Here is a 22,539-nt window from a genome sequence, read left to right as displayed (position 1 = left end):
ATAATAATAATAATAATAATAATAATAATAACAATAATAAAAATAATAATAATAATAATAATAATACTAATAATAATAATAATAATAATAGTGATAATAAATTGTTCATTTTCTGTTATCTATTAAAGAAAGGAAATTTACATATTATGTTAAAAAATATTGAAATTGAACAGAAGAAACGAGCTCAGCATTAGGTAATCCGTTGATTTTAAAGAAAAAATATTCAGATAATTGATTGCAGGTGATTGAAATTGAGCGTAATTTAAAAAAACTTGAAAAGTTCTGGTTGTCAACTTTGTAGTTCTCTATAAACAAATGGCAAAAAAATTAACAAATGATTTGTCTTTTTGAGACATTGTAAAATTGTATTTACAGAGGAAGATTCAAAAAAACCAACAGATTCAACATTTTTGACACTTAAACCTCGACCGGTTTGCCACATTTTTTTTCAATAGCCGCAATGCAGACGCAGAGTTAATCTTCTTTTTTGCTTACCCTGTTTAACTCGACATCTTTTATGGAAGATTTCGAGTGCCTAACTACACATTCATCTCTTAGTATTTTCATCAGCAGTCTGAGAACTTCATACAAGTGCAGTTCTTTTGCTGAAAAAAGTTTACCTCCCTGGTCGAATGTCCTCCCTAAAATCCTCCCATTTTGTTGTAGGAGTGGGGGGGGGGATAATTTGTCTAAGGGGGGGGGGTAAATTGATGTAAAAGTGTGGGGGTAATTTGTTCAGATAGCGTAAAATGATGTAAGAGTTTGGCTGCAATGGCAGCACTTTTGAGGAATTACCCCCCTAACTGAAGTTGCCATGTAAGAGTGGGCTGGAATGGGCTGCAATGGGAGGACTTTTGAGTAACTACCCCCCCCCGACTAAAACTGCCATGTAAGAGTGGGCTGCAATGGGCTGCAATATGAGGACTTTTGAGGAATTACCCCCTGACTGAAATTGCCATGTAAGAATGGGCTGGAATAGGCTGCAATGGGAGGATTTTTGAGGAACTACCCCCCCCCTGACTAAAACTGCCATGTAAGAGTAGGCTGCAATGGGCTGCAATGGGAGGACTTTTGAGGAATTACCCCCCTGACTGAAATCGTCATGTAAGAGTGGGCTGCAATGGGCTGCGATGGGAGGACTTTTGCGGAATTAGCCCCCTGACTAAAACTGCCATGTAAAAGCTTTATTACGTAGATCGCTCACTGAGTGGAATTTTCTCCTGCTGAAAATTATCTCTATTAGACGTTTCCTTATTGAGCCTTTCATTGAATTATATGACAAGACAGATATTTTGTAAATCAGTACACCAATTTGCACTACCAAGTGGACATAGCTTTTAAAATCTTTTGAGGGTGTTATATTTAAGAGTTTGGTTTTTAAATATGCATGTTATTTGTTTTTAACCTCAATTGTTTCGTATTCTTGGAGTCTTGAACGATTTTAGAGGTGATGAAGAATTCTTTAGTTTTTGACAAACAACAAAGTTGGTGAAGTAAACCTAACTAAATTTCTATAGCATCAAAAGATAATCAAGGATTCGTCGGTGGGTTTGTTTATACTTTCCATCTGTCATTGACATTGCGTCTGGTTCTGGTAATCTTAACTTGGGAGTTGCATTTGATAGACAAGGAAAGAGTTTGGGTTTATGTGTTGTTTCTCTGTTCTGCGTGTATGTGTATGTGCGTGTGTGTGTGTTTGTGTGTGTGTGTGTTTGTGTATGTGTGCGCGTGTGTGTGTTTGTGTGTGTGTTTGTGTGTGTATGTGAGTGTGTGTGTAAGTGTGTGTGTGTGCTTGTGTATGTGTGCGCGTGTGTGTGTTTGTGTGTGTGTTTGTGTGTGTATGTGAGTTTGTGTGTGTGTGTGTGTGTGTGTGTATTTGTGTATGTGTTTGCGTGTGTGTGTGTGTGTGTGTGTGTGTGTGTGTTTGCGTGTGCGCGCGAATGCCCGTGTGTGTGTGTGTGTGTTCAAGCATCTTTGAATAATAGTTTTTCATACGCATAAAAATGTTTCTCAAAGATGTTAATCTATTGGGTGAAAGGAAACTTCAGAAATAAATCTCCTGGATAACAAAAACATCTTTTTTTTTGCCGGATATGAAGCTTCGTCGCTCAACAATGACAAGAAAAAGTTGTCGAAGTCAAGATTTTTATGTCTTATACTTTTTTGGTTTTATCTCTTTTTTTGAGCTTTTACTCTTACACTTTCTTAAGGAAAGAATCAAACTTCGCACCAAGTCCAACTTGCTCCAATCCCTGTAAAAGTGGAAACTGACGTACTTCGATTCCCGTTCTTTTCCACGCAACTCTTCCAATCCAAGACTGCTTGAAATTTGAGGTACTTTTCGACGCCCGATCTTAACCATTGCTGCGTCTTTTATTCCAATTGGCAGAATTCGTTCATCAACCTTCACGTCGATAGAACCATTCGTATCCGACAAATCCTGTCGCGTATCGATATATTTCAAGCCTTCAGAAATGATTGGGTAGGCTACTTTCAAGACACTATTCAACAAGGTCTGAAGTTTTTGTCTCTTATAGGACTTTTTAACAGAAAGTGAAGGAATTTTTATATTTTCCTTAACTTGAACCAGATCAAGACAACACTGCGTAATTGTATGCAGTTATAGCGTCGTTTTCAGCGTCTCGTAACTTGATAATGGCGTCTGCAATTTGGCAGTTCTCGAGCAGGTTAAAAGCTGTCGTCATTTTCTCGATTGCGTTTTTGAGAGGTGTTTCCAGAATTACGCCAATCATCTTTTTAATTTCCTAAATGCAAGGAGTTTTGTCTGGCAAGAACTGAGAGAAAATTTGGCAAAAATGGGTAACTAATATCATTTATTGACCATACTAGATATAAAAGATGAAAGATGGGTTTTCATAAATAGAGCACCAAGCGTTTACTGGTACTAAATTTTGCAGTCAATTCACTCCTTTTTAGAGCTGGATTTCACATTTTTATCCTAGTATTCTGGAAAATAGGACTTCATTTACCTTTACTCAATACTTTTAGTTGGTCTGTAAGCCCATTATGTGGCCAATCTCAAGAAATTGAGAATATATACCTGATTTTGTCGGGGTTTTGTACAACACATGTTTTAAGATTGGCGTTCTAAGCGTGCGTGGAAATGAGTGACAGTAGGCTAATTTAGTAGACATTTTTTTCATAATTGGTTATATAAATAACTCATGTTCACGTCATACAATCCCCCGGTTACATTATATAATTACCGAATTGAAAGGAAAACCTAATTGACGATTAATTTCAGAAATTTCCCCCTCAATAAAATTGGTGGAGTGAGACGACATTAAGCGGTTTTACAATTACCCACAGGACTTATGACAAGAACAACTGAATCTTTGAAAGTGGTCTCAACTAATTACTAATAAAAATGGGCAATAGGGTTCTAAATCTAATGACACGCCAAAAATTGTGGTTTGTATCCGTGAATACTCGTGAAAAAGTGTAAGTCCTTTCCACGGTATAAGGTGTTTCTATGTTTTGCGTAACTAAGCTCCAGCGTTAAAAATTTTTATGAATCGACAAAATAGGATATAAGTTCAGTCACTTGATTCCACAAAACGCAAATTTATTTTAAAAACACTTTTTTTGGACATTGGTCACGTAATGTCGTTTGAGAATGGATTTAGTCGGTGATCGCCGGTAGACGCTTGTGATGAGTAATGGCAGCGCAACCTATTGGGCATGGTTCAGTAACGGTTCCAATTCTTTTCACTCCAATTTAGTTAACCTCCCAATCTTTCAACCCCTATCATATTACGCACCTATGCCATCTATTTCTGCAAACTAATCACCCTCAATCGGTTTCGATCCGATGTTGATCTATTTTGGCATCAGACAGAACAATTAGCACGGAGCAATCTTTCGAGAGACTAAATTACTGAACAAAAAAGAAAAAAGACTCGGTACTTTTTTGAACTGTGCGTAAATTGCGCGTCGTTTGAAATTGAACAATAAACCCAGAGGCTATTAGAGCTAGGTTAGTAGTAAGATAATAGGATACTAAGATAGGAGGGGGGGGGGTTATCCTTCGAAATAATACGTGTGATAATAGGGGGTTATCCTTGGCGGCGCTACATGTAAAACATTTGACTGTGGCCGTGCATGGGTGATACATGTAAATTAACTTTCTTCCGTCTTTATTCCTTTCCCTTTGCGCCTTTCTCCGGTTTGTTAGATTTGTAAGAAAAGATTGAATTGAAACCAAACTAAACACTCAAAACAAAATTAATTTGTACACTATGTGTTACTACACGCAGTTTCACTAAAATTGCACGCAATTAAATTGGCATTAGCGCCGTCTTATTTTGCGTGCTGGTTCTTCTTCTTCGCTGCTGCTTGCTTCTTCAGCTTCAAAATTTATGAAGGGGTTGTCAGAAGAGGAGCTATCACTGGAACTGGCGTCAATATTTGCAATATCGTCACTGTCAATATCAGATTCAGTTATCTGCTCAGTTAATACTAAATCCGGGTCGGGAGTTTCCCAAGAGCTGGTTGTGGAGACTGGCACTGAGAGAGCTGCCGTTGAGTAAGTTTGAGTTACTACAAAATCATTATCTCATTCTGGACTAGAGCTGAGAAGTAAGTTTGAGTAATTGTCATTATCCCACTGAATATCATCACTACCCCAATCAATTTCATCGACACCACAATCAACGGTCTCATAATGTCCGAAGGGTAGAGTTTTTGTTCCGCAGGGAAGAATATACCGTTTGTTATCAAACGCTGAAAGGCATATTTTGTTGGTAGTAACAGTTTCTAATACATGATGATCGGACATTATTCGTGTGTTTGCAGTGCGAAACACGTTCCCTGTTGCCAGTGTGCTCAAGAAATCATCATGCCGGAGATTTTGTTGAGCGCCCTTTGTTATTCCTTTAGCCGAAAATTTTCGTCAACCTAAAGAGAAAAAAGAGCCCTTAATCAAGTCTTTAAATGTTTACTAAACCCCTATGTATATAATAATAAAACTAATACCTCTCAGAAGCCTACTAACAACCTTTGTAATTTAAAGACAGAACTAACATGCTTTTGAATAACCAAAGAATACTTACTTTTTGAGAGTATTGAGTATAGTTTCGGCTTTAAACATACAAACTCCGTAATAAAATCTCCCGCAAGTTCGTCCTTAAACTTGAGGACTACCTGTTTATTTTCTGAACTGTATAAATAGTGATCGTTCGGATAATTGGAGAAATCTAATTCGCTATTGTCTATGGCAACCACAAGATAAGTAGTTCAATTACGCAATCGGGCCCTCGACTTCGACCAATAAAATCATCAACAAATATGAATAAAAGAGTAGAAATCAAAAATTGCATGAAAAAAGCATAACTTAAAAATTTGAAAAACAAGAAAATCGAATTTCTTTCGTGTTTTGCTTGTAGTTTATATGGAATGATATAAAGTGATAGAAAATCAATTTGTAGGTTGTCTAAGGGCGCTTTTATTAAGAAATAGAAACGTTTTTCTCAATTAAGTTAAATGTAAACTAATTATTCAATGATCTTTGTTTGCTTAGTTGCTATCTTATTTTTATAAAAGTTATTTTTTTGCCAAAATCACAGAAATTCTTTCCATCTTGATATTGTTGAATTTTTAAAGTCGAAAAGCAGAGCAAGCATGTTTTTACAACTGTTGGACGCATTCATACAGAACAGTGTGTCTTCAACTGATGAAATGAATGCCTTCAAAGAAAGGAATGGGTAGAAAAACTAAAGGGTGCCTTAATTTGTAATTTTTCTAGAAAAATGTTTTGCGCGCAAAAGAGTTTGGCAATTTCATAGAAAAAAATTACGCTTCAAAAAAAGGATTAAAAGAATTCAATTGGAACCACTTTTTATATCAATTGGAACCAATTTTGACCTCCCTGATGGAACCAGCTTTGCTGCCAAAAGACTTAGTCTTCAAAACAACCAATTTAAAAGTGCAATTGAACAGTTCCAAAGTTTTAATCAAAACTCTTCTTGGTGAGCACCAATCATATCTGCAAAACATGTCTCCAGAAATTTTCAACGGTTGATGTTTTTTTGTTGCAATGGTTGTGCATATATATCGAAAAAAATTCAAATTCAAAAATGCAATTTAAAAAATTTCACGCAGACAGTTACACAGAAACACACACAACAATTCAAAAAAGACGCAGATACACACGTTTAATTGTAAAACTTTCTCAGATAACATATTACGCAAATGACAATTTAGCAGTTTCATAATTTATTGCCGGAACTGAAGCTTTGTTACTTGAAAACAGAAAAAGTTTCCATGAAGCCAAGAACTTTAAGTTCTGTAATTTTTGGTTTCACCTCAAATTTGGAACTTCTACTCTTACTATTTATTAAGGAAAGAATCAATCTCTGCAACAGATCTGAACTTGCTCCAAAAATATTTGAAAGTCAAAAAAATTGTTTGTCGTTAACGGTTGCGAAAAAATTTGCAAAGTATACGCAATTTAATATAAACAAACGCTACTTACAAGCTATCACACAAAAACATAGTCATATATGTTTATATATATATATATATATATATATATATATTTATATATATATATATATATATATATATTTATACATATATATATATATATATATATATATATATATATACAAATATAATTATATATATATATATATATACCTATATCTATATATATGTATATATATATATATATATATATATATATATATATTTCTAAATATATTTATATATATATATATATATATATATAAATATATTTATAAACGACAATCAAATACACTCTAATCAAATACACACACATACAAACACACATACAAACACACACATAATAGATGAATTTTTATTGAAAAACTCAAACTTTGCTTCGAGTTTAGTTTTCCGATAAAATTTTTTGGTATCGTTTTTGCATCAAAATTCTGATCAGTCTGGTGGACTCCTTTTTCCTGTCAAAATTTTTGTGCACACTTGGAGTGTTCCAACATTTCAATGAGTTACATTTTTTCGGTGAAGAACGCCAAAAAAATTCTTTATGTATACCAGTTCAATCCGATAGAGAAAACAAATCGAAGACAAAGATATATGTCTAAGATCTGTTTGTGCAAAAATATTTAAGCCTAAACTTAAGTTGGCTTTTGCTGTTTGTACTCACAAGTTGAGAATACCAGAAGTTGGGGTTGTAACAGTTGAATTTCAGCTCCAATAATTCGTAGATACAAGACACAGTAACAGAATTTACTGCTCAAGAATAATATTTTGAATACAAGACACAGTAACAATTTACTGCTCAGGAATATTTCTAGTTCAAGACACAGTAACACGTTATTTACTGCTCAAGACAATTTGTTTTTTGCAATATTTTGCTGAGTTATTCTTTAAGCCGTTTTCTGCGGCTGCTACGTTGAGTTCTGTGTGTTGCTTTTTGTTATTTCCCCCTTTTTCTCTTTTTTCTCACGTGACAAACTGTAACTAGAACTAGAACTATAACTATAACTATTAAATGACTAAGACAACAGAAAATGTTTTGTTTCTATTTTCCCCCGCCTATGCAAGCTTGTTATTCCTTAAGCTCAGCTCCAACATCGCCGGCCCTGTTTTCCTTCGTGAAAACATCATCGTCAGTTGGTAGTACTGGAGCGAGCTTCACTACGGGCCTCTTGTAGAATCCATCTTTTGTTCGGATTTTCGCTGATCGAATCACTCCGTCGGAACCTTCAAATGTTTCGGTTACTCGACCCAGATTGTAATATCCACGTTTGTCACTGTCTTCCACTAACCACACAAGATCACCCTGCTGAAGACTTCTGTCCGTTGTGGTCTGCCATTTCTTTCGACTATTCAACGTTGGCAAGTATTCTTTACGGAATCTGTCCCAGATGAGGTCTGCGTAAGCTTGTGTTTGTCGAAAGAGCTTTCTATGATCAACAAATTGCTCTGCACCTGATAGATACGGTAAACAAAGGTTCTTGTTGCCAAGTAGGAAATGGTTTGGAGTAATAGCTTCTAAATCGGTAGCATCAGAACTGACTTGTGTCAGCGGTCTAGCATTCAGCGTCTGTTCAACAAGACACATCGTGGTTGACAGAACGTCCTCCGTGACTGATCGATTGCCCAGCACTGCGTACATTGCCTTCTTGCAACTCCTAACCAGTCTTTCCCACACTCCTCCAAAGTGTGGGGATGCAGGTGGGTTGAACTTCCATCTGATACCTTGTTGAATCAGATGTTCTTCAATTCGCACCTTGTTCCATGCTGCTATATACTCTGCCAGTTCTTTTTCAGATCCAACGAAGTTTGTCCCGTTATCGCTAATCATTTTGACCGGTTTGCCTCTTCGTGCAATGAATCGCATAATTGCGTTCAGACAACAATCAGTGTCTAGTTTTGGTGCAACCTCTATATGTACCGCACGTACAGTAAGGCATGTGAATAGACAGCACCAACGCTTTTCGTTTCTTCGACCAATCTTTACTGTGAATGGTCCGAAATAGTCTACGCCCACATTCGAGAACACTGTTGATGCGACTAATCGTTCTTCAGGTAGATCTGCCATTACTGGTGCCTTTGTTTGGGCTCTTCCCTTTCGACATCTAATGCATTTGTTTTTGATCGATCTCAAAGCATTTCGTATGCCTAGGATCCAGAATTTTTGCTGGACTATGTTTCTGACATGTTCAGTACCTTCGTGGTGATTATTCTTATGTTCATTTTGGGTTACTTCAATGGGTTACTATTTTTCGGCGAAGAACGCCAAAAAAATTCTGCAGGAGGAAAGTGAGATTTCTGGAAGAGAGTCAAAAAATGGTTCGTCATTTTTTGCCGCAAGAAATTTTGACACAAGTTACGAAATTAAATTTTCTGTTTGTCTGTAAATGCTTTGTTTTGCTTCAACAGCTTTTCGACTTAAATAATGTATTGGACCCCAGTCATAAAAGCAAAATTAAATTAACAAAAAGCAGAATTTTTACTCTAGAAATACTCAAGAGACACCAATAAATTGAGATAACAATTTTGGAATGATAGTTCAACCCAAAAACTTTGCTGGGACTAAACTTTGAGAGTAGGGATTTTATATATGCAGGTTATTTTTTCTCGTCCTCATTTTTTTGCTTTTCTGAAGCCTGGAACTACTCGAGAAGTGATGACAAACTCTGAATTTTTGTTTGACAAACAACAAAGTTGCTGATAAAAAATTAACTACATTTTTGTAGCAGTAAAAGATAATCAAGGATTCGTTCATGTGTACGTCTATGCTTTCTATCAGTCAATGACATTAGATCTGGTTAAAATAATTTGATTTTTGGAGTTGCATTTGATAGACAAGGAAAAATACTTGGGGTGTATGTGTTGTTTGTGTCGTGTGTGTGTGTGCGTTTCCTTGTTGTGTGTATGTGTGTGCGTGTATGTGTGTTCGTGTTTGTGTGTGCGTGTGTGTGTGCGTGTGTGTGTGTGTGTGCGTGTGTGTGTATGTGGGTGCGTGTGTGTGTGTATATGTGTGTGTGTGTGTGTGTGTATGTGCGTGCGTGTGTGTGTGTGCCTGCGTGTGTGTGTGTGTGTGTTCGTGCGTGTGTGTGTGTGTGCGTGCGTGCGTGTGTGTATGTGCGTGCGTGTGTGTGTGTGTGCCTGCGTGTGTGTGTTTGTTCGTGCGTGTGTGTGTGTGCGTGCGTGCGTGTGTTTGTGTGCGTGTGAGTGTGTGTGTGTGTGTTCAAGAGCACCTGTGAGTAATATTTTTTCATACGAATGAAAACATTACTCATAGATGTTACTCTATTGGTTAAAAATAAATTGTTCAGTTATAAATCTCCTTGATAACAAATTAGCGAGAGAGCCTTGTGATACTAAATCTTTTTTGCTTGTTTTGAAGCTTCGTCGCACAACAATGACCAGCAACTTTCGTTAAAATCAAGATTTTTATGTCCTGTACTTTTTTGGTTCAATCTCTTATTTTGAACTTTTACTCTTACACTTTTTAAGGAAAGAATCAAACTTCGCACCAGGTCCAACTTGCTCCATTCCTTGTAAATTTGGAAACTGACGTACTTCGATTCCCGTCCTTTTCCACCCAAGTCTTCCAATCCACCAAAACTGCTCGAAACTTGAGGTACTTTCCGACGCCCAATCTTAACCATGGCTGCGTCTTTTGTCCCAATTGGCAGAATTCGTTCATCAACCTTCACGTCGATAGAACCATTCGTATCCGACAAATCTATTTCCTGTCGCGCATCGATTTATTTCAAGCCTTCAGAAATGATTGGGTAGGCTACTTTCAAGAGACTATTCAACAAGGTCTGAAGTTCTTGTCTCTTAGAGGACTTTTTAACAGAAAGTGAAGGAATTTTTATATTTTCCTTACTTTGATTCCGATCATGACAATCGCGTTCAAGTTCAAGCGCAATGACACGTTGCTTTGATTCGTCTAGAACTTCAAATGGTTGTATGATTTCACTTTTAGAATCATAAGAATAAATACACAGCTTCGCACACATCTGTAGCTTTCTTGATATAACTGCTTTTTCAAAACTTGCAAAACTGTTTCCCTCTAACACTGCGTAATTGTATGCAGTTATAGCGTCGTTTTCAGCGTCTCGTAACTTGATAATGGCGTCTGCAATTTGGCAGTTCTCGAGCAGGTTAAAAGCTGTCGTCATTTTCTCGATTGCGTTTTTGAGAGGTGTTTCCAGAATTACGCCAATCATCTTTTTAATTTCCTAAAAGCAAGGAGTTTTGTCTGGCAAGAACTGAGAGAAACTTTGGCAAAATTGGGTAACTAATATCATTTATTGACCACACTAGATATAAAAGATGAAAGATGGGTTTTCAAAAATAGAGCACCAAGCGTTTACTGGTACTAAATTTTGCAGTCAATTCACTCCTTTTTAGAATTGGATTTCTCATTTTTATGGAAAATTAGTATTCTGGAAAATAGGACTTCATTTACCTTTACTCAATACTTTTAGTTGGTCTGTAAGCCCATTTTCTGGCCAATGTCAAGAAATTGAGAATACATACCCGATTTTGTCGGGGTTTTGCACAACACATGTTTTAAGATTGGCGTTCTAAGCGTGCGTGGAAATGAGTGACAGTAGGCTAATTTAGTAGACATTTTTTTTCATAATTGGTTATATTAATAACTCATGTTCACGTCATACAATCCCCCGGTTACATTATCTAATTACCGAATTGAAAGGAAAACCTAATTGACGATTAATTTCAGAAATTTCCCCCTCAATAAAATTGGTGGAGTGAGACGACCTTAAGCGGTTTTACAATTACCCACAGGACTTATGACAAGAACAACTGAATCTTTGAAAGTGGTCTCAACTAATTACTAATAAAAATGGGCAATAGGGTTCTAAATCTAATGACACGCCAAAAATTGTGGTTTTTAGCCGTGAATACTCGTGAAAAAGTATGAGTCCTTTGCATGGTATAAGGTGTTTCTATGTTTTGCGTAACTAAGCTCCAGCGTTAAAAATTTTTATGAATCGAGAAAAAAGGATATAAGTCTCAGTCACTTCATTCCACAAAACGCAAATTTATTTTAAAAATACTTTTTTTGGACATTGGTCACGTACTGTCGTTTGAGAATGGATTTAGTCGGTGATCGCCGGTAGACGCTTGTGATGAGTAATGGCAGCGCAACCTATTGGGCATGGTTCAGTAACGGTGGCTCAAATTGAGCGCGGTTCAAATTGAGCGCGCATTGTGTAGTAATGGAAACTGTACATTTGATACTTGGCCAGATCAAGTATAGTTGCTCGAATTAATGTTGGGTTATTCCAACAAATCTTTCTAGCTCGGAAAAACAATGCGGCCAAGTTATCTCCAATTATCATGAATCGATCAAACTCGAACTTTGAAATGGAACTCAGAACTTGATCAGCATCTCGCTCAATGGTAAGTTTACTTCGTCTGCTTTTAGATTCGCAATTCTTACCATATACTGCATTGTTCATGAGCTTACAAAAGTTCTCTTCAAATTTTTTGCAAGCGGCATGACGTTTATTACTGTTGAGTGAAATATAGGGTGCTAACCAATTCACTTGTTTGAACTGTAGGACACGGTGTACTTTTGCAACAATTAACCCAAGACTAACGTATAACTTGAGAAGTTTGTAATGCAATACGTAGTTCTTTTTGTCAAATAGCGTTTGAAGCAACTTTTTAACTTTCGAGTTGGGTAACATGTGTTGTTCTTTTATCTCAAGTTGATATTCGCCCAACCAATCATCTGGAACAATTTCCTTGGTAGGGGCAAGGGGAAGTCTCGGTGGTCATCGTGCAAATGAACAGGGTAATTCAAGTCTATATCATGAAAGTAACCAAATGAAGCGTCGTTAGGGGTATTGAGGATCTCGTTTAGGGTAATTTCTACGTTGAAGGCAAATTCCCCCACTGGTAGCATGTCCATCTGCATGACACCTTCATAGAGATTATTTGCATCTACACACAGCGCAAAAGTTGATTCCTCAGAGGGCCGGTAATCTGATAAATACTTATTATTTGCAACAAAATGACGCTCTTCGCAAGCAGATGTTACCCCTCCTCGTATTGCTGGTTCAATCATGTCCAAATGTTCTCGTTCTGTCATCAGCTCACTGTTTGCCTGGCATATCTTTAGTGACGCTTCTTTTGCCATATTGGGGAGATTGTAGAAATGCATGCAGTCAAGTTTGTATGTTTGAAAGCTGAGTTCACGGTGAAACCCACATACACAGGCTAACAAAGCGCAGTCCAGTTTAAAGTATGCGTCATGATAGTCTTTTAAAGTTTTGCACCCCAGTAATTTCCACAACTGGTTAGCATGACTTCACTAACAGCCAATTTTCTGCCGTCTAATGTGTTGCGCCATTCTGAGAGGGGTGGTAGACGTTCCTCAGAAAACTTTGTGCGATCACATACATAAAAATAAGGATAATATCCTTTTTGTCTGAGTAAGTGTGCGTTTGATTCGGAAACCGAGGGGATCATTGCTTTCATGATATCGAAATGTGTGTCAGGCAAAATTTCCACCAGTTTTTTTCAGCGAACTGTTCATCATTTTGTACGAACCGATGAATCTTAAATACTCGTAAACTTTTTGTGTTCTTTCTTCTTGAGTTGTAATAGTATCAATCAGAACTCCAAATGTCATTGATTTGTGTTTCTCATCTGTTGACGGAATGACTTTTGTTGTTGTGGTAGACTCACAGTTGTTCAGAGCCGGACAAATATGATGTAAGTCATAGTTTTGTATGTTATGACCAACCACAGGCGTAAAATTGACATATCGTCTAGCTCGAGTACACTTTTCGTGTGCCCAGCCCAAGAATTGGCCACTAAAGTGACAATGATCTAAATCTATGCTCTCTATGGGGTAAAACTTGCTGTCAAGTGGTTATTCGCATATCCAACATTGTGTAGCGCTATTTTTGTCCACATTTCTACAATTTCCGTTGTAGAAAGGAAACTTTTTGCGTTCATTTATGTCCCCTGCTACATGCAGCATTCGAACAAAATTGCCCATACAGTCTTTCGCGCTGTCCACATGATGAAAATAGGGATTATTCTAGTGATGATCAACAACTGCCAAAGCAAATCCACATGGCTTGTGCTTTCAATCACGCGTGTTGATGATTGGTCAGTTGCTGCATCACATCCAGCGACGGGTAGGAGAAAAGTTTCAAAGTCAAAATAAATGATCAGAGGAACAAACCACGCAGCCGAAAAATTTGAGAACTTGTATTCATTTTTATCTGCTGATGGCATTTGAATAACTGCAGGGGCATTTAGATAACTGCAGGGGCATTTAGGACTTTCAGTATGAATTTTATAGCTTTCAAGTCCATCACGACATAGCCAGAAACAATTATGACAAATTCGATAACCAAATCTGAATTTCAGGTCTCCAACATTACAAACGACTTTCACAAGGTCAGTAATGAGAACATAGTTATAAATGTCGGCATCATGAAGAAGTAAAAGATCCATAGCAAAATCTGATTCGAAAGAGGAGACTCGTAGAGGGTAAAGTTGTCTTTTTTCGTAACCAAAGACGTTGATTGCCACATCATTGAGCGTTTCAAAGGCTTTCATTTGCACAAATCCCATTGGCATTTCAAATTCGCCTACAGGTTGGTAAATGTTTTGTTGTTGATATGTTGCTGGGGATGATTTATCAATATGATAGTTCCTATCGTTTCTATCAAGAATGATTCCATAATGCGCATGATACGCTGCCACGAAGCAATAATTGAAACAGTTGGCATCGTCTTGGTTTCGAATATTGTGTAATCCGCGACAGTTTGCAAGCCTATGGGGTAAGGCAAGATAAGATGAGCCGCGAATTGGTCGGTAGCGGCAAATTTGATGTCGAGTTTGATTATTTTTTTAACAACCCAACCATTTCCAGTTGAAGCACACGTAGACAAGACGGTCATCATTTTCTCCACCATACTCCACCACAACTCGTCTGTTTGACCCTCTACGTAAATGGGCGTCATGAAAGAGATGGCATAAATTTCAATGCGCTGCTCCACTCCGGTTGCGTTTTCATCTTGATACAGCTTTACTAATAACTGTAGTTTCAGCGCAAATTGTACTTTTTGGGGCCCTTGGATCAGCCGTTGCTCAATTAGCGTTGCAGTTGCAGATCTTTGATTGAGCATGAAGCTCTCAAGATCTCTGTCAGCTGTATTATTGACAGTTTCGTAAGTTTCTAACACACCGTTGAAGGCTGTCTCCGCTGTAGCCTCTTTTGGTTGGTATTCAGGTCCAAAAACAGGCAGCGAGTGAACGGAGTTCATATGCTGCGCAAACAGGTGCGCATCATTGAATCCCATGAAGCACTATCGGCAGCGGTTTGTAAACTTCGAGTGGCAAGTTCGCATATGCTGTTCTATTTCAGACAGTTTTCGTGAATTGAACGCACATAGGGAGCAGTTGTACACAGAAAACCAAACATAATCTGGATGAAATTTATGTTGATGTCTTGAACGGTTCTCACGAGTGCTAAATGTAGCGGAACAGAAGTTGCACGAATAGACCATTTCTAATAGTTTTGACGAATTTCAATTTATAACAGAACTTTGATAACAAGTAATTAACTCGGAAATGAGTAAGGTCACCAAACTGAAGCACAAATGTAATTTCTGAGCAAGAAATTCAAAATTTCAAAATGCTGCAATCTGCTTGGTTGGGTTTGGCGGGTACCTTTAATTCTGAATTTAGTTAGCCATGAGAGAAAAAAGATTATTGCTGGTCATCATTTGCTTCAAAAAAACGTTTTCTGAGAAGCGAGAAAAACTCGTTAATTTTCAAAAATTCTACAAAAAATGCACTATTTTATGCATTTTCAATTACGGGTGGTTAGAGTTGTCCTAAGTTGTTAAGTAAAAATAAACAGAAAAAAAGTTTATTTTTCTGTCAATCAAGTCATTAATTAACAATTACATGACAATTACATGACATTGACTTGTGTCATTTTTCTTGTGCCTTTTTTGATGACAGCTGTTATCAGATAAATTTGCACTGAGGACCCAAAAAGTCCAAAAATGTTCGAAAACCGAAAACCGATCTAACATCTTTCTTTATGGTACTTCATATGCTAAATAATGCCAGATGTTAATGTGACATTAATTGCCAGATGTTTTAAAAATCGGTGAAGAAGCCATTTTGTGATGTGGACGCTTATGAGCAATAATGTCAGGCATCAGGCAGTGATTACAAAACCGTTGCAAAAATTTGAAATTTTTTTTAGTAATCAGTAATTAGGTTAATTAACCCTTAATTAGTCGCTCACTAATTATCTCCATAACGGCCGAGTAAATTTTGACAAGTGCGATGAGATGTTTTGTACTTTAGAGTATGCTGAGTCTTACTGAACAATCAGTTTCATCTCAAGTATTTTTTTGAAATTTCTTTTTTTTGGGGTCAAAGGTCAGAGGTCATGTGTCAAAAAAAATTTGTTTTTTAACCAACATGCTCATTTACTTCCATTGATGCCAAAGTAATAATTGAGAGTTGATTCTAGTGCAAGCTGAATAGCGCATCTACTGAATTAGGTGTCAAAATTTGGCGTTTGAAATGCATTTCTTCGAAAATTTTCTTTGAACATTTTTCATTTTTTGAACATTTCTTCAACGTATGAATTGAATTTGGAATTCAATCCATGCTACAGCTGTGGCATGGAGTTAGCATGTCATTAGCGTCAATACCGCATACTCTTACATATGGCTATATCTTTAAATTTTATGTTTAATATATATAAAGTTAACAAAAATTTTGAGAAGATTGAGCGGAATGTTTCTGGATATAATGTTGAAAAATCACACCACGTCATAATAGTTGTAGTAGTTGAATATTTGTTATGAAACGAATATGTATGTTTACCTCATAATGAAAATCGTTTCTGAGCAAGTTCGCAGTTGATAAGTAGCAAAATTTTACTTTCTTGGGCTCAGCAGATTTAAAACTATAAAAACAGATATAAAAAGTTAAATTCAGCTTTCAAAAAGTTGAAATCACTTATTATTGAAACAAAATCAAGTGATCATCTCACTATATAAATTGGTTTTGTGGTGATTCATTAAGTTTTATTTTCAAGTTAGTCAAATAAGTCCATTATAGAATTCTCAGGTAGCCGTTTCTTTGGTGCATTGCAAATCTTTCGCGTGTCTGTGACACCAAAAACACGTGCTGGTTCTGGTGTTTGAAATTGTGTAGCTGACAGTAACACTGTATCAAACTGGTTGTCATTGAATAGAGCCGTAGAATTGTTCTTGTGAATTCCCGCAAAGAGAGATGGATTAGATGTCGGTGTCAAACTGCGGGTCGGATCAACTGCTGGTGTTACTGGCAAGCTGACTGAATCCAATTGCGATTGATTTTCTGGGGAGCAAGGTGTTGACTTTATGCCACACATGTCACCTAGCTGGTTTTCAAACAGTGGAACACAGTTACAATTGTGACGAAACAAAATTAGTTTAACGTCGTCAGGTAATGACTCCATGCAAAGATGTTAAAATGTTGGCAAAGTTTTTGGAGGTAAATGTCCCCCTGATGTAATAAGACTGCATTCTGCTGGTTCTGTCTTCTCTGGTAAAGAAGCAATTGCGCTAATGAAAGGATTAGGTATCAAACAGTGCTGAAAGTTTGCCAAACATCGCTTTGTCTCTTCTGTTGAATCAGCACAACAAAAAATTTTGAACACTGTCTGATAAACCAATGTTCGCTCCAACGAAATTACAGATTCAGCAAGTATTTGAACGGACATAAATTTTTGTACAAATTTTGAGAAAAAAATTCATACTAATTTGATGGAAGACGGTTGATAGGTGTTTGTCTGGTAACAAATTCTTGAAGGAATGCAAAGTGAACTGAACGCAAGGTTTAAAGAAAATGAATAACTATTTTTAAACTTATATTGCACAACGTGTAATTCAACAATTTATCTCTGGGGGTCAAATTTACCATTAGCATTTCATTGTACACTGGTGCATGTTTATTCTTATCAGAATTTCCTTACAGCTGTAGGTTCACATTTGCTTCTAATTATATCACTCACCCAGGGTCACATCTGTTTCAAGCTATGAACAAATGGTCCGCATATACTTCCAATAAACAGTGTACACTGCACTGCTGGTCCAAATACACACCTAGGGTCACATCTGTTTTCTCTATAGAACCAAAACATATGGTCCGCATATAATTTCAAAAAACAGTGTACACTGCACTGCTGGTCCAAATACCCAACCAGGATCACATTTGTTTTCTCAAAACATATGGTCCGCATATAATTCCATTAAAAAGTGTACACTGCACACCTCAATGACGTCAAGTACACACATAGGGTCACATATGTTTTTTGTCTTATGTAAGGTCACAGCTGAAGTTAATTATGCAATATGTGAACAACAGACAGACTCAAGTACGCCATAGGCGTGCTTGAGACTGTATTCACAAATCTTTTGGATTTAATTAGGCAGTTTGACGACACTTGTTTAAACGCAACTTGCCGCCCCCATTGAATTGGAGTTTTACATATTATAACACTTGAAAGTACTAAAAAAAGTTGCATACTATGCCCTTCACGTCCACTAAAGACACAGAGTTTGGAGATTGTAAATTCGATATTTCCAAATCTGTTAAGCGCTTAATCAGTGCAACGCTGAAAGTACAGGGACATATGTAATTCTGGAAATGTTCGAAAAAGCAACAGACGATTACGAGTTTGAACAGAGAAATTCCGTTAACTCTTCGAGAGTTTGAAAATTTGGTCAGCACAGCTAGCAAAATACAGAACTCTGGCTGATCAGCAGTCAACAACAAAACCACCACTAGCGAAGAAACCCAAAATTCTAAAGAAGTTGTCAACAACGATGGTTGAAACGATGTTTGAGCGTTCTCCAAATTAATTTGAACAATTTCAGAAACAATTCAAATTTCTCATTGTGGGAGAAAAATTTAGCTTCTCTATTTGAAACTTTTATGCAGTATGTGCACATTTTGATTCCGCATTTTGCAATTTAGTAAATAGCCATTATCACGTTCTGATTGATACAACTGCTTTTGAGAACGAAACATTGAAACGATATCAGAGCTTTCCTGTGCATTGTGTTTATACAGCTTTCAAATTTTTGTCTAAGACTACACCAAAGTTGGAGACTAATAGAGATGTGTTTTCAAACTTTAAATTAGCAATCGAATTCAACAGTTCTGCAGAGAAAACCAATTCACAGACAGTGCGCAAACGACTTCCAGCTTTTGCTCGTAACAACATTTTATCGAAAAGCAGCTCTGCAAAAAAAAAACAAATGTCAATCCCAAACCGAGTGCCAGGATGCCAGTAGTTGCTCAAAAGACTATCTACAATGGCCGGCCTCCATCAAAACAAATTCGAACTGATTTTGTTAATTGTGAAACTTTACGAAGAGTTGAAACAATTTTGTATGGTCCTCATTCTGGATGTTTATGTCAAATTTTGGATATTTTTATGAGTGGATATGAAAAATTGAATATTGATTCTGATTTATTGAGTGTTCGGTTTGTGTATGAAAAAAAGTAAAATTTTGAAAAACAAAATAAATTTTTCAAGTTAGTGAGATTAGAACATTATATGAAAAGCAAAACGAATCAATTCAATATCGATAAGATTTACAAGTTTTTGAGCGTTAAAAACAAAATGAGCAATACAAATACAAAAAAGTCCACAAAGTTTAGAGTTTGCACTTTGAATTGGTTGATTCTCCAAGAGTTGATAAAAGTTGTGATTGCTGCCAACAGAAATGATTCTTTGATATAGGTGTTTGTACGATGAAATGGGCTGGCCAAGGGGATTGGCAAACAAAAGTTGACTGTTTTTTCAGCATTACAGTAGCCAGTGGGTTCCGATATTTTCAGCAGTTGCTGCATTAACAATAGGGAAGCTGTTTCTTTTCATTTTTTCCGGAAAGTTGTTGGCTGCAAACACACCACGGAATTCATATTTAAGAGTTTTGCAGCCTTGGATTAAATCATTATTATCATCTTTATCCATCATTAATTTGTCAGAATGTGATTCTTTGATACTCTTCTTGCACTATGAACAAAAATTGTGCTCGCATTTTTGCCAATAATGAATATCTCTATATTGTTCGGTAAGGCCGCAGAAAATTTCAACTCAATACAAATTGAAGAATTTGTAAGCTCCGGATGAATAAAGTCGTGGGATGCTTGTTGGGTGCTGGTCAAATAAAAAAACATTACGTAATGGTTCGAGTATTCTGTCAAACTTATTCGATGACTATTGTCGATGTAAGCTAAATCCGATATTGTATTAAAGTAGAGACGTTTGTCATCACTCGTTGATATCGGAATGTCTGCCACAGGTAAACCGTTTCGGTAAATATAAATCTGCTCACGGTTGAATTTGAAGAACTTAAATGGATTTTGTCTGTTGTTACCAAGAAACGCTTCGTTAGTGTTCAGACAAATTGCTAGTCTACGAATCGGTTCTCTAGCAAAAATATCTTCTTGTTTCCAACTGTCGACACCCGTTGACGCCAGTTTTTTCTATAGCCGATACGACATCATCGTTCAATGTCATTTTTCGCACATACAATTTAGCTTCGAAAGTTTTTACTTTGTAGTGCTTGACTGCATCGTCAGACATTATAACAAAAGCATCTACTGACCGTCTAAATGCAATGCAAAGTGTCACACCTTTTAGCAAATGTCTGTCACAAGTAAAGAAGTCAACTGCAACTTTACCGTAGAATGTGCACTCAGCCGATTGCCTCACTAAAGCTTTCCTTTTGTTCACTTCTCCAGTTGACAGCGCTCCTGGATTTTCTTCGTAGGAGTAGCCCTAACATGCCAACCAAGTGTTTTTTGCATCTTTATTATGTGAAAATTTTGTTTCAATAAAACTTTAATGAGCATAGTTTCCGTTTGCGTTTGAAATTTTTAGTCCATTAGTAGACACTGTACAGTCAGACAAGAGTGAATGTAACACATTATTGCAAAAATGGGGAGCATCTGTTTTTGTAACATCTGTTGCTGCGCCCGAGTCATATCTCAAATCAGCTTCTGATGACTGGACAATTTTTCATTTTACTTCCAGAATTATTATTGTAAGTCAACTTCAAGTAAGTTAACTTCAAGAAGTACTTCAAATTCTAACATGGGTCCATTTGGACTGTAGACTGGGCCCAACTTTTGACAAAAACTACCATCGAAAGTTACTTAAAGAGAATGTTTGAATAAATCCAGAGAACTGTGAGTTGCTTCTGATGGTAACAAATTAGCGATCATCGTTCACTCTGGCAAAAAAATCTGACCGACTTCTTTTCGGAGCTCTGTGCGTTGAAATGGTTTTTTTTTGTGTTATTTGATTGCTTTCTGCGGCTTGACTCGAATTGACTTCCTCCGACGTGAAGTATTTCGTCGAGATCCCCCTGTCTGTTTTTTGACAGTTTATGCGATTGTATTTTTAAACGCTTGTTTAGGACATTATTTGCTTCCGACCACATCCAATACCTCTGGAACACTTTGTTTCAAAAACTCATTCCCGATACGCTTCGCTGTAGGCAAAATGAAAGGATGTGCTAGAGGCAGAGCAACACGTCCAATTCCTGCAGCTAGAGCTCCAAAACCACTTCCTATTTGGCGATAATGTCCAGAGCAGTGAGGCAAAGACGTTGCTTGATTAGCATAAAAAGAATCCATTTTATGAGGAACATTTTTTGAATTGAAGTGTTAGAATAACTTTTCTAATTCCCGAAAAGAGAACTAATTGTCCTGTTTTCGTTCTAAGTTCAATTGAAATCGATTGAATTGTGTTGGTTAGGAGCTTTTTATAGTCTAAATTTGTAAAAAAAAACTATCCGATGAGTTGGTTCAAGCTCACAAACACTACCTATGAGTTGGTTGTTTTGAGTTGGTTGTTTTGAAACAATGACTCGCAAATAAAGAGCCTTAATGTCACCGACGTATTGATATTCAATTATGTTAGTGTAGATGAAAATTAGATGCTTTCCAGCACAAAGGTCAATTGAGAACTCCCCATAATAAGCTTCCGGATAATCACTTTTCAAAAATCTGTTCGCATTAGGAATCATTTTGGACCCAATATGTATTCAATTACCGTCAGAAATACACTTAAATCCAATAATGCTCAAAATTTTCTCGCTGGGAAATGTAATTCTTTAATACTTGCCAAATAAAATTTCATATTTTCCAGAGCTCTTCAACTCTCTGAAAGAAAAATGGGGCAGTCCAATTGTTCGCTTAATTGTAGCAAGAAGTTGTGCCACTGTATCAAAGGTTGCTGGCATAAAACTAACTTGTTGTCACTATAAGGTCTAGCAAAAACATTAGCTCCCGAAGACATCTTTTGGGAATCTTCATAGTCTTTTAAGTTGTACACAATTAGATTTCCGTTTACTATGGTTTCTATTTTTGTTGGGAATATGATTTCACTTAACGCCACTCTCCAATCAACTGCAAGTTGAATTTCATCAATAAAAGAAATCTGAAATGATGCAAGTGTGTTTGAATCAAATAGTTCCATTGAAGCGGATGAAACAACGTGAGCTGTAAACTCGTCTTCGAACCAGTTGTTGGACGTTTTCAACGAGAGGGAGCCTGACAAGTTGTAATTCTGCTTGATAAAAATTTCCTTGAATTGGTTCTTTGTCTGCGTCGACTAAGGAATTTGTTGGTGAGCTTAAAGTTGTATTCTCGTTATTTCAAAGATTTCGTCTGTGAACGATTGCTTGTTACTTCTCCTGAATGCTTTAAATTTTTTAACTATTCTCACAAATTCTCCAATGCAAAACTTGGCCTTCTGAGTTGAGCCTTTTAGGGCTGCCAATGACACTAGTCGTGGCACGTCCTTTTTTGTAGCTTTGTTAGGAGCTTTTTTATTTACTCGATTGACTCGTGAACTGATTGTTTTCAAAAATTGATCTAATTGGTCAATGTAGTTGTAGGTCAATATACTTTTCTTCGAGATTCGGAAAATTCTTTGTCAATCAAAATTTCCTCAATTTTCTCTAACTCATCGAATACAAGAAGGCAGTTCTC

General features: G+C 36.7%; 1 protein-coding gene across 5 annotated transcripts in view; it reads right to left on the bottom strand.

Annotated features, from left to right (window-relative positions):
- LOC142345350 (uncharacterized) overlaps nucleotides 1-22,539 on the bottom strand; it is a 40,134-nt gene that overhangs the window by 8,618 nt on the left and 8,977 nt on the right. For all 5 annotated transcript variants that reach the window (XM_075397375.1, XM_075397376.1, XM_075397372.1 and 2 more), the window contains exon 4: nucleotides 9,990-10,703. In XM_075397375.1, the coding sequence (XP_075253490.1) occupies nucleotides 10,224-10,703 (480 nt within the window). In that variant the 3' untranslated portion in view covers nucleotides 9,990-10,223. The remainder of the gene's footprint in view (nucleotides 1-9,989; nucleotides 10,704-22,539) is intronic.

This window comes from Convolutriloba macropyga, chromosome 9 (genome assembly GCF_964194025.1).
Source record: "Convolutriloba macropyga chromosome 9, txConMacr16.3, whole genome shotgun sequence".
Lineage (NCBI taxonomy): Eukaryota > Metazoa > Xenacoelomorpha > Acoela > Convolutidae > Convolutriloba > Convolutriloba macropyga.
Note: the sequence above shows the minus strand (reverse complement) of the source record. Positions and strands in the feature narration are given on the sequence as shown.